General features: G+C 38.4%; 1 protein-coding gene across 1 annotated transcript in view; it reads right to left on the minus strand.

The window, feature by feature from the left end:
* Positions 1-1,033: 1,033 nt before the first annotated feature.
* The window catches only part of LOC129033159 (olfactory receptor 2T8), a 51,602-nt gene continuing 39,031 nt past the window's right edge, over positions 1,034-13,604 (minus strand). Inside the window, 1 exon segment of the mRNA XM_063670587.1 lies at positions 1,034-2,340. Within this exon segment, the coding sequence (XP_063526657.1) occupies positions 1,382-2,340 (959 nt within the window). The 3' untranslated portion in view covers positions 1,034-1,381.

The following is a 13,604-nucleotide window of genomic DNA, read 5'->3' on the forward strand; positions in this document are numbered from 1 at the left end:
CCAGTGAAGTGGAATGTTCTGTTACAATTCATAATTAAAACAAACAGATTTATAGCTTTAAGCAGAATGCAGGAGGTGGAAGAGATGTACTAAATACCTGGTTTAATAGAACAGCAAATCTTGAGGCATTGAATGATAACACATGTGTCAGGAAATATAATAACAAATAACCCAATATATGATTTTATTTCCAAAATTCCAAGTAGTCCTATGAATGCCATAGATTGCCTATTAATTAATGACCAAGTTGTTTTCGCTTTGGAAGCATATACAGATTTTTTTTTCCAAAAACTGAAGTAGACCGTTTACATCAATAGGCAATAGATAATAAGCTAACGCAAGAGGCCTCAACATTATTAGTCATCAGGAAAATGCAAATTAAAAGCAAATTGAGTTCCTACTACACTCAGAAGAATTGCTAAAATGAAGAAAACATCGATATTCGGAGCAACTGGAACTTGTGTGCATTGTCAGTGGCAGTATCAGAGTAAACAACCACTTTGAAAACAGTCTACTAAAGAGTTCATCAGACACCTACAAAGAAAAATAAAAACATATTATCACAAATAGGAGATTAACAGACATTTCAGTCATAAGAGCTTCAAACTGAAAATAGCCCAGATGTCCATTAGCAAAATAATGGATAAACAAATGATGAAATTTTCTGAAAACGAAATACTACTTAGCAGTAATAGAATAGCAACATTTCAATGAGGTAAAAATGTGGAGGGATTTTAGAAATACATTAAGCTGAAAGAAGGAAACAAGATTCAAGACAATACTATTGGTTTCCTTTGATATGAAATTTTAGAATAGCCCAAACTAATGAACAGAGATAAAAATTAGAGCAGTGGGTGTATCTTAGGCCTGGGGTATCACTGGAAAAAGGCCTGCGGGACCTTTCTGAGGTGGTGAAAATGGTATCTCTTGATAATTCATGAATTACCAGGGTAGATATTTGTGGAAATTGGTTGAAAAGGAACACCATAAATGCGAGAATTCTACTGTGTGTAAGCTACACCTCAATGTGAAACAAATGGCAACAATTAACCTTCAAAATTATTGTGAGGTATGATGTAAAACCATTTTACTAAAAATTAGTGATTTCACCGATTTTTAACAATCCACGATTTGATTGGATAATGACAGCTGAGTAAATGAACCCAAGGAATGAAGATTCATCTGCAATTCAAAGCAACACATACACACCACACACACACACACACATACACACACACACACACACACACACAGAAAGAGACAGAGAGGGAGAGAGAGAGACAGAACAGATGTAGATATAAAAGTGTATATTCCTTATCTCTAGGAAATTCCACACAAACACTTTGCACAGTTTTGAATGTTGGGGCAAATATATATACTCTTATTCAAGATTTAAGGCCACACACCGACCCATACACCTTGTCAGGGCTTCCTTGACCTCACTGTTCCTCACACTGTAGATGAGGGGGTTGAGTAAAGGGGTGAACATAGTATAGAAGGCTGACACAACCTTGTCGTGGTTAGTGGACCTGTGGGATTTGGGTCTCATATAGGTAAAAATGCAAGCTCCATAAAAGAGTCCCACCACAGCCAAATGTGAAGAGCAGGTGGCAAAGGCCTTCTTGCATGCTTCTGTAGAGCGCATGTGGAGAACAGCAGCGAGGATGAGACCATAGGAGGACAGGATGAGGGACAAGGGGACCAGGAGCATTAACACACAGCAGATGTACACGGCATTTTCGAAGACTGAAGTGTCAGCACAAGCCAAACGCACCAGCACGGGGGCCTCGCAGAAGAAGTGATCGATCTCGTGTGCACCGCAATATGGGAAGCTCAGGGTAGCAACAGCCTGCATGAGCCCGTCAGCTGCACCCAGGAGCCAAGACAACATGGTCATCCTCAGGCACAGCTGCCAGCTCATGAGAGTGGGATATCGGAGTGGGTGGCAGACAGCCACATAGCGGTCATAGGCCATGGCTGCTAAGAGGAAGCACTCTCCACCACCCAGTGTGAGGAGGAAGAAGATCTGCACACCACAGCCAGCGCGGGAGATGGCCTTATTTCCGGTCAAGTAATCAGCCGCCATTTTGGGCACAGTGGTGGAAACCAGCATCATGTCCATGAGGGAGAGTTGGCTCAGGAGGAAGTACATGGGCGTGTGGAGCCTCTGGTCCCGGTGAATCAGGAGAATCATGAGGGCATTGCCAAACAGGGAGGTCAAAACGATACTCAGAACGATCATGAAGAGGACTTAGTGGGCTGTGGTGTGGTTAAAGAGTCCTAGGAGAATGAAATAAGAGGTATAGCTCCCATTTTCCATGATTTCAAATAAGAGTGACACTGCAAATGGAGAAAAAGATGACAGAGTGTTTATCCTTTGTGGTACTCCATTTGAGTTACACAGTTCTTGAAAAGTACTTGTGTGAAAGCAATGAAACCTATGTCAAATCTTTCATTTGCCACTTGCAAGATGTTCTAATTTGTGCATAAAATTAATTCAATTTTTTCTCATTTCCAAGGATTTCATAATAAATGCTTCTCAGGCTAAGTATTGATTAATTTTATATAACAAATCCAGGTTCGGGATAAGTTGCAAGTAACCTGTCAGAATGATTTTGCTTTATCTGATACCATCGTGAGTGCGAATGAAATGATTCACATAATTTGTCATTTTATTTGTGCTTGAGTTACGTCATGTATACTCAATATTTTAGAAGCTGAATTAAGTCAATATATTTCATTATATAAAACTACATCCTTGACTATGAAGGTTGTGGGTCTATAACATATCAAAACTCATTGAAACCTACCAAAATCAGGCAGTTTTCCCTGACTTAATCCAAGAAGACTTTTTTTTAACTTTCTAAACAGGGTGACTTATATTCTCAGGTCTGGAATGGCTGAGTCTGCAGATGAAAACATAATTAATTTGGAGTTGTGAACACATTTAGTCCTCCTTTACAGGTGATAGACTGAAAACAGTACTGACCTTCGTGGATATTTCTTATTTCTTTGCAGTGTAACAGTATAATGGTAAATACACATTTTCATTAACTGTACAAGGTACTTTGTTGCAATGAGACTTTTCTCATCAGTCCACAAGCATAACAACCTTTACCAGGTAAAGGAGGAAAAAGAAAACTAAGATCTTTATCCAATCACAGAGATAAATTAATTTCTTCTTCAGTCTCAAGAGAAATGAAATCTTTATAGACATTTTCATCTTAGATCTGCTGGTGCAGGAAGTTTTCTACCTTGTTGAATAAATGTCGCCACACCTGCAAAGGTATCGATGATGATTCAATCTCAAGGATATGGTCTAATTCAATAAAGTTACATGGCAGAAGGAGCCCATCTCTTCCATGCGAATTCCCTTTGCCTCCACTCTTTGTATCCACCCTAAACTCAAATGCCAATCATGACTGGGAAAGGCAGTGCAGTTGGGTTAGTGGATACCACAGTGCATTACTTAAGCATCGTAATGCTACTGGCAGCACAATACCTGAGGGTTCTATTTGGCTGTTTAAAATTTAAACATCATGGAAATATACATATTTCCTTCTTGACAAATAAATTCTGCATTTGACAAAACTTTGTGATCTTCACACCCTCGTATCTCTAACATGTTCTATTTTTTCTTTTTATTTCTTAGAAAATGCAATAACATGTACTTTCTACACGTAGGAACTACACAAAATCTCTAATTACAGCCCTTAGTGTCACTTTGCTGAAAGACCTCAAAATCCTCCTAACTCATTTCTTTCACTCAATATCTTCCATGTCTCCATTTTTCCAACCTTCCTTAGTGTTGAAGATTGATCAACTTTAAATATCTTTTAAAAAATCAACCTGTAATGTCATAACGTAGGGTGTTGAACAAGTTTCTTAAATTTTTTTTTCTATCATATTAACTATTTTTAAGTGCACAGTCAGTACAGTGGCTTCAAGTATAATCATATTGTAGTATGACCGTCCACAACATCCATCTATGAATCTCTTTTCACCTCCCTAAATTGAAATTCTGTACCCATTGTGAAATAACTCCCCATTCTTCTCACACACAGCCCCCAGCAACCACCATTCTATTTTGTGTCTCTATAAATTTGAGTGTTTTAGAAACCTCATATAAATGGAATCATGTGGTATTGTGTATTGTGTGTGTGTGTGTGTGCGTGCGTGTCTGGCTTATTTCACTTATCATAATGTCCTCAGTGTTCATCCCATGTGTCAGAATTTCCTTCCTAAGGGTGAATACTATTTCATTATCTGCATATATAACAGTTTGTTCATTTATCCAGTTATAGTCATTAATGTTGCTCCCACTCACTTCAGCTGTATATTTAAGTATCACTTTAATGGAATGTTTCATGACAGATGTTAGTTTTTTTTTATTTTGGTAAGGTAAACATATATAGCATAAAAATATAGCAATTTCAATTAATTAGCCACTTACATTGTGCCAGACTGGTTCATATGTTTTCAGAGAATAATCTCAACAACTTGCATGACTTTTCAAGTCAGGAAAAACATTTTCTTATTATGAAGTTCCTACTATGGTTAAGTAGTTTGTAAAATTTGATGTCATTAGCTTGTACTTTTCAGTGAAAATAGATAATATTTCTATTCTTTATGTTCAGGTGGAATAAAAATTCTTTATTTCCAGGTGTATAAAAATTATCAGTTTTTATCAGTCTAACTGGTCATCATGCCATAGCATTCAGATTATTTCACGAAATGATCAATTAAATGTGTTAAATAAAATTAGTAGATAACTGTATTTCTCTATGATGTGATAATATTAAATTATTTGCTTTATTGAAATTACTGTCTAAATTTTTATGTTACAAAGCTAAGATAATTTGCCACTAATTAAAATGTTTATAAACCTACAAAAATGATTATTTGGGATAATTTTTTTAAAAAATTGGCCATGGATACAAAGAACAGTTAAATGAAAAATGAAGAATTAAATAATCTTGCTAATAAAATGTCTATAATTTCATTTAAAAGAGGGTTGAAAATTCAAGATTGACTAGTGTAGAAAGAAGTATGATAAAGTATTACCCTGAAAAATAAATATTTTCCTTTTCTTTCTTCACTATAGCTTAGCAAGCTAGAGAATTTTGAACTATATTTTCTTCTGTCTCCATAGTTTCTTACTTAGAATGGTGATAAAATGTGGACATCTTTACTTTAAATCACACTGATCTCTTTTGCAATGCTAGTAGAAGGCACGTATATATCCCTTCCTTTTTCTCATCAATAATTCGTCGAGTAATCATAGAACACTGAGAACAATGCCTCTAACATTCCATTCTGTACTTTTCTGATCCCTGTTGCCAAAACTTAATAGTAAAACTGTGACTCTCCTCCCCATAATACTGAAATGATTAATCAATTTGTTCTGTCAGAAAATAAATTGGAAACAGCCAAATCATATATTTGACAAAACTGACAGGTTATTACAAGAATTTAACCTGATGACCGTGTCAGCTAGCAAGTTTTGATTCTTCAGGTTGTAGAATGGATAATAGAATTTTATTTGTAAAATATATAGAGATACATAGCTATGAATTCTCTAGAGTTCAAACTTTACAGGAAAATTATTAAATATTAAGTGATTAGTATTTACACAACCACAGATTGTCCACTTACAGAAGATAAAAGTGATGACTCTTCCCAAAAGGCTGGATCCTGTCTGAGCAGCATGGTCTTAATGCCGCTTTGGGTGGAGGAAATCTCTTCCAGCCTGGCTGTGTAGGCTTCACTTATATCAGTGTCTACAGTCTACTGTTTAGGGTGTGGCCTAAATTAAATCTGATTAATAAGCCAGAGAGGCATGAGTTTGCCACTTTGGTTGCAGAAACATTTAATTTTGGGGGACATTTTATAGATACCCATAATTTTAATATACTTCCAAAATGCTTTTGGAAAGCTGTGATTGATGTACTGAAAGAAGAGAGAATTATTTAGGAGCAAAAATGAAATGTAAAATAGATGTGCATGGAAAAAGATGATGCTTAAAAATACATTAAGGGGTGAGGTAATGTGACTGTGGCATTACTTGTCTGTAGTTTAATAGGATGGGAAGATTAAACAGTGTGATATTGAAAGACCAGCTCTTCTCAAAAAGAGTAGTTGAAATAAAAGGAAACTGTGGTAGAATCCATGGTAGTTTCCTTATTGAACTAAACTTGACAGAATCTCTGCTGCATTATAAGTATCAATGTTTTTGCATCTGTGTGATATAATTGTATTTTTTAATATTTTGTAGGTTTTTATCTATGTAATAAAATCAGTGAAAACAACAATAGTAACAACAGATTGCATTCACTGTGCCAGGCAGTTTGCAGTTTGATTTTATCTGGGGCTGCTTTTTGTGATTGTGTTATTTGTTCTTAATATTTTCCACTGTCAAGCACCCTTGGATCCTGGCTCCACCTTTTGCAAGTTTTGTGAACTAGGGCTTCACTACTAGTGCATATAAATCTCAGCTTCCAAAACTGTAAAAAAAAAATATTTAAACAAAATTTCTCATGGAATAGATCATGGGGAAAGCTGCTCCTACACAAAACGAGAGATACTGTAATAGCTTATTCCAAGTGAAGTTGTAATTACCATTGTTTTTGTTTAGAAGGCAAGCCTATCATAGATTTTAGTGACACCTCTGCCTTTGCATGTTGGATCTTACTGAAGTGGCAAATGTTATTGATCACATGCAGTCTACAGTTAAAGTCAGGTTATCTTCTTTCCTGTGGGAAAAAAACAAATTCCTGGCTAAGTGCAAGCAGTAGGTCATAGATATTTAGTATATCAAGTAACAAATAAAACTTTCAATGAAAGTTTACCTATCACTTATGATAAAAGTTTTATCTTTCCATGTTCTCAACACTGATGTCTCTCAGGTCCCAGGGGCATCAATATGATGGTGTAGTAACACAGGTGGCTACTGTCCAATGGGGGAAGTAGCCTTTTGCCTTAAGTAGATCAATTCTCTGAAGGACTCTAGGGTGTGTGAGAATTAAGACCAGACAAGCTGTGAGTCAGATGAGAAAAAGATGTATGTACTGCCCAGAGCTCCATAGAAAAACAGAAAGGACAGTGATGCTGGGTAGCTGAGTTGAGATTAACTACTATGTGGCACAATTTACGAAAACCAAAGAGAGGCTATGCTGAGTCCCTACACCACCAAGACCTTGACATTCTGCCCACTCGCCTCCTGATGGCATGTGGGGATAGACCAGCTTCCAGATTTCACATAGATGGGCTGTATGGAGGAGGCCACCTAAAAGGTGACCCTGCCAGAGGGCAAAGTCAAGAATCCACAGACCAGCAAGCCTGAGCAGGAGAAATAAATATCACTTAGAAATTCCTGAAAAAAAGACTGAGATGGAGACTTAGACATTCAGGAAGCTGACCAAGGAGAGTTCCTAGTATCAATTCCTGTGGCATTAATGAAGCAAAATTGGGCACAGGGAGAAAATGAACTGTGATGTAGTCACAACTACAGTCTCGGCTACTCCTTGGATGAACTCTGAGATTACCCTTCCATGTTGCCTTGTAGTAGGCAACTGGCCCCGTGTTTGTGTTCCCACAGAAGCAATTATTACATGTGGCTGCCCCCAGGAAGAGAGCATAAGCTTGGGTGAGGCAGTTTACCTCAACTGGGAACAGTAACTTGAGAAGGACTTAGCTGAGAGCTGTCAGATACTAATTCTCCTGGCAGCTGAGGGAACAAGTACTTCAGTGCTCAAGTGGGAAGGGGAGTGTGGAGAGCACACGACACTGTATAATAATGTACATTACACTGCATGAGCCAAACTCGATCAGAATTCAGTATGAAGGGAGCCCCAGTGCTATTCACACAGGTGTATTCCTGCATCACAGAGCAGGGGTGTCACATGGAGGGCAGGTATAGTCAGCATCTAGAAACAACGACCAGGGTACTAAAATATGTTTGCCTGGAAGTTCTAGTTCCAACTGAATGGTACAAGTTGGTTTGGAATTTGCCAGCTAGGAATATGCTGGCCTGAGGAGCTGAAATGGAAACAGCTTCCCTCTCTTTCTGACCAGGCACTCCCTTGCACCACAAACACTTATCTTACTGTATGCTTGTTAAAAGATTCTAGGGACTAATTTTGAAACCACTCAGGCATGGAGACCAAGTGGCAAATTCTCTCCCTCTGAAAGATGACCTCAAGACAAATAATCTGCAGCCCAGCCACACTTGAGATGGTGCCAGCTGGCACTCTAGGTGGGCAATAACTCAAGATAGCCATCGCAAAAAGACACGCAGACCCTACTCTCTGCATAACCCCTGCATACCTCCCACACCACGTTTCCCTTTTTAAGCCCCTGCCCTCAGCTCAAAGCTTTAAGATGGTTTTTGTTTTTGTTGTTGTTGTCGTTTTGAGGCTTGAGGCAGCCCAATCTCCCATCTCCTATTAATTGAAAAATAAAACTGCTTTCCTGTCACTGCATTCTGCCTGTTTTGCAGTTACCTTCTAGGTGGTGAGCAGCTGGACTTGCATACAGTTCCAGAAATACAGGTCTAAATGTACTTTCTACAACATTAAGTCTATAATTCAGTGAAGAGAATTCTCAGCAAAGAAAAACAAAAGAACTAAATAGAAACGTAAGAGCCAAAAAAGGCAGACCAAACAGTAATAATAAAAAAAAAATCCTCGCTGTAGTTCAGTGTAATAACGAAATATAGATGACAGGTAGAAGAGTTGGCAAACTTAAACCAATAGGAATTACACCATCTACCAATAGGAATTACACAATCTAAATATAATGAAGAAAAAAGATTGAAAGGGTAATGAAAAGAGCTTCAGGGTCCTGTGGGACAATAACAAGACAATTTTTGTCATTACATGTAATTTAAAGCTTGTCATGTATTTTTGAGTATGCATCCCATTTATTATTATGAACTTCCCATAGTTAGCCTGAATCATTTTTCTTGTGTGAAGTATACAGCTAATTCGTGGTCTTAGCATAACAAATCTCCCTCTATTATTTATTATCAATGTGAATCTTTATATGTAAAGTGTGTTTGCGCTAGAATAATTCATCATTGTTATGTATTTTGGGGCACGGTACCTGACACGTAGTTTTTGATCCTCACCCTCCTCCCACCTACTACCCTCCAATAAGCCCCGGTGTTTACCGTTACCTTCTTTGTGTCCATGTGCACTCAATGTTCAGCTGCCAGTTATGAGTGAGAACATTCAGTGTTTAGTTTTCTGTTCCTGTGTTAGTTCACTAAGGACAATGGCCTCCAGCTGCATCCACGCAGCTGCAAAGGACATGATTTTGTTCTTTTTTGTGGCTGTGTGGTATTCCATGCTTTATATGTACGAGATTGGTGCAAAAGTAATTGCGGTTTTCGCCATTGAAAGTACTCTGTCATGGGACTGCTGGGTCGAATGGTAGCTCTGTTTTCAGTTTTGTGAGAAATTTTCAAATTGTTCCACGCTAGCTTAACTAATTTACATTTTCACCAGCAGTGTATAAGCATTCCCTTTTCTCTGCAACCCTCCCAGCATCTGTCGTTTTGATTTTTTTGACTTTTTAATAATAATAGCCATTCTGACAGGCGTGAGATGGTATCTCATTGTGGTTTTCATTTGCATTTCTCTAATAATTAGTGATAAGCATTTTTCCATATGCTTGTAGACCACATGTATGTCTTGTTTTGAGAAGTGTCTGTTCCTGCCCTTTGCCTATTTTTTAATGGAATTCCTTTTTTTTTGCTTGTTGATTTGTTTAAGTTCCTTATAGATTCTGGATATTAAACCTTCGTCGGACACATGGTTTGCAAATTTTTTCCCATTCTCTACATTGTCTGTTTATTCTGTTTATAGTTTCTTTTGCTGTTAGAAGACCTTTAGTTAAATTAGGTCCCACTTGTCAATATTTATTTTTGTTGCAATTGCTTTTGGAGTCTTCCTTATGAAACCTTTGCCAAGGCCTATGTCAAGAATGGTATTTCCCTAGGTATTCTTCTGGAGTTTTTTAAAGTTTTACATGTAAGTCTTTAATCCATCTTGAGTTGATTTTTGTATATGGTGAAATAAAGAAATCCAGTTTCAGTCCTCTACATATGGCTAGCCAGTTATCCCAAAGTCTGTATTGAACAGAAAATCCTTTCCCCATTGCTTGTTATTGTCAACTTTGTCAGATCAGTTGGTTATAGGTGTGCAGCTTTGTGTCAGGGTTTTCTAAGCTGTCCCATTGGTCTATAAGTCTGTTTTTGTACCAGTACCATGCTGTTTTGGTTACTGTAGCTTTTTAGTACAGTTTGAAATCTGATAGTGTGGTTACTCCAGCTCTTTTCTTTTGGCTTGAGATTGATATGGCCATTCAGTTAGTTTTGGCCTTTCAGTTCATTTGGTCATTAGATTAGTTTTTTCTAATTCTGTGAAAAATGACGTTGCTACTTTGGTAGAAACAGCATTGAATCTGTAAATTGCTTTGTACAGTATGGCCATTTTAACAATATTAATTCTTCCTATTATAAGCATGGAATGTTTTTCCATTTATTTGTGTCATCTCTGATTTATTTTGGCAGTGTTTTGTAATTGTCATTATGAAATGCAAAATCCCAGCATTTTGCATTCATCATATAATTGACCTTCCAAACAACGTTATGAAAGTGTGCTTTCTACTATCCTATATACAACCTCAGGAGTTACTTTAAGTTAATTTTGGAAGAAAACCTAGAAGAAAAGAAAAACAAAGAAAGGAAAGAAACCCTTGGGATCTTTCTACTGAGCTACCATCAATAAGGACAATCATTCAAATTTTGGCTCAAGAAACAGAAATAAATTTTCATCGTGTAGTTTCTTCTCTACCATGTACCTAATTGTCACGCATTAAGATCTTCTCAATTTAGAGTCTCAGTTTGAAGCCATATGAGGCGATTTATGTAAGCAACTTACATTGTCAGTTCCACATTCTTCCTTCCTCGTTGAGTTTATTTATTTGACTGAATTAATTAAATCACAAATTAAAATAAGAAACTTCAAGAATAGCACTTACATGATTTCTTCTAATTTAAAATGTATTCTTTGGCCGGGCGCGGTGGCTTATGCCTGTAATCCCAGCACTTTGGGAGGCCGAGGCGGGCAGATCACGAAGTCAGGAGATCGAGACCATCCTGGCTAACAGGGTGAAACCTCGTCTCTACTAAAAATACAAAAATTAGCCGGGCATGGTGGCAGGCACCTGTAGTCCCAGCTACTTGGGAGGCTGAGGCAGGAGAATGGCGTGAACCCAGGAGGCGGACCTTGCAGTGAGCGGAGATCGCGCCACTGCACTCCAGCCTGGGCGACAGAGCGAGACTCAGTCAAAAAAAAAAAAGAAGAAAGAAAAAGAAACAATATCACAGGGTGTTGTAATATCATCTCCTTTCCATATGGATATTAGAAACAATATCACAGAGGGGTGGTACACCTTTTGCGATATTACGAGTAATATCATCCTCTACCCTCCTGGATATTAGGAACAACATCACAGGGGAGATGTACAGCCCCTGCAATATTGGGAATAATATTATCCTCCCTTCCCCTGGATATTGCGAACATTATCAACGTGAGGGTGTACACTCCCTGCGATATTAAGAGTAATATCATCTCCTCACGCCCTGGATATTAGGAACAATATAACGGTGGGGTACACCCCCTTCGATATTGGGAATTATATCATCCTTTTCCCCTGTGGATATTAGAAACACTATCACACAGGCGGTGTACACCCTCTGCGACATTAGGACTAATATCATCCCCTCCCCCCCGGATATAAGGAACAATATAAGACAGGGAGTGTACACCCCCTGCGATATTGGCAATAATATCATCCTCTCCCCCGGTAAATATTAGGAATACTGTCACAGGAGCGGTGTACACCCCCTGCAATATTGGAAGTATTATTATTTTTTCGCCTGGATATTAGAAACAATATCCCAATACATATTGTTCTTAATATCCAGGGGGGAGAGAAGGGTGATATTACTCCCCATATCGTGGGGTGTGTATACCCTTCTGCGATATTGGGGTAATATCATCCTCTCGCCCACTGGATATTAAAAACAATATCACAGGGGGAATGTACACAGCCTGTGATATTGGGAGTAATATCCTCTCCTTCTTTGGATATTAGGAATGATATCACAGGAGGTGTACACGCTCCGCGAGATTGGAAGTAGTATCATCCTCTCTTTCCCTGGATATTACAAACAATATCACAGCAGGGTATACACCTTCTGCGATACTGAGAGTAATATCAACCTCTCCCCTGCTGGATATTACAAACGATATAAGAGGGTGGTGTACACATAGGGTGTTTAGGATATTGGGAGTAATATCATCCTCTTTCTCCATGAATATTACGAACAATATCAGAGGGGGGTGTACAGCCCCTGATATTAAGAGTAATGTCATCTTCTCCTACCCTGGATGTTAAGAACAACATTAAATGAAGGTGTACACTCCCTTGGATATTGGGAATAATATCATCCTCTTTCCTTCTGTATATTATGGACAATATCACAGGGGGGTGTATATCCCCTGCAATATTGCAAGTAATATTATACTCTCCCACCCTTAATATTATGAACACTATCACAGGATGGTGTACACCCCCTGTGATATCAGGACTAATGTCATCGTCTCCCCACCTTGGATATTACAAACAATATCAGAGGGGGGTGTACACCCCTTGCAATATTAAGAGTAATATCATCATCTCCTCCTCTGGATATTATGAACCATATCACCTCCTGTGATACGGTTCCAATATCATCGTCTTCCCCCCCCACCAGATGTTAGGAAAATATCACAGGGTGGTTGTACAAGCCCCTGCAATATTGAGAGTAATATAATCCTCTTTCCCTGGACATTAGAAACAATATCACAAGGGGGTGTGTATACTCCCCGCAATATTGGAGGTAATATCATCCTCTTTCCTCATCACCTCCTGTGATATGTTTCGTAATATCCAGTGAGGGAGAGAAAGGTGATATTTCTCCTTATATCGTGGGGGCGTACACACCCCTGTGATATGGATTGTAATATCCAGAGAGGGAAGAAGAATTATATTACTCCCCATATTGCAGGGGGTGTCCACCTCCCTGTGATATGGTTCGTAATACCCAGTGGGAGAGACGTGATATTACCCCCCATATCGTTAGGGGGTACACCTCCTTGTGATGTGATTCGTAATATCCAGGGGAGGAGAGAAAGGTGATTATCTCAATAGATGCAGAAAAGTCCTTTGATAAAATTCAACAACTCTTCATGCTAAAAACTCTCAATAAATTAGGTATTGATGGGACGTATCTCAAAATAATAAGAGCTATCTATGATAAACCCACAGCCAATATCATACTGAATGGACAAAAACTGGAAGCATTCCCTTTGAAAACTGGCACAAGACAGGGATGCCCTCTCTCACTACTCCTATTCAACACAGTGTTGGAAGTTCTGGCCAGGGCAATCAGGCAAGAGAAGGAAATAAAGGGTATTCAATCAGGAAAAGAGGAAGTCAAATTGTCCCTGTTTGCAGATGACATGATTGTATGTCTAGAAAACCACATCATCTCA

The sequence above is a fragment of the Pongo pygmaeus genome, chromosome 1 (genome assembly GCF_028885625.2).
Source record: "Pongo pygmaeus isolate AG05252 chromosome 1, NHGRI_mPonPyg2-v2.0_pri, whole genome shotgun sequence".
NCBI lineage: Eukaryota > Metazoa > Chordata > Mammalia > Primates > Hominidae > Pongo > Pongo pygmaeus.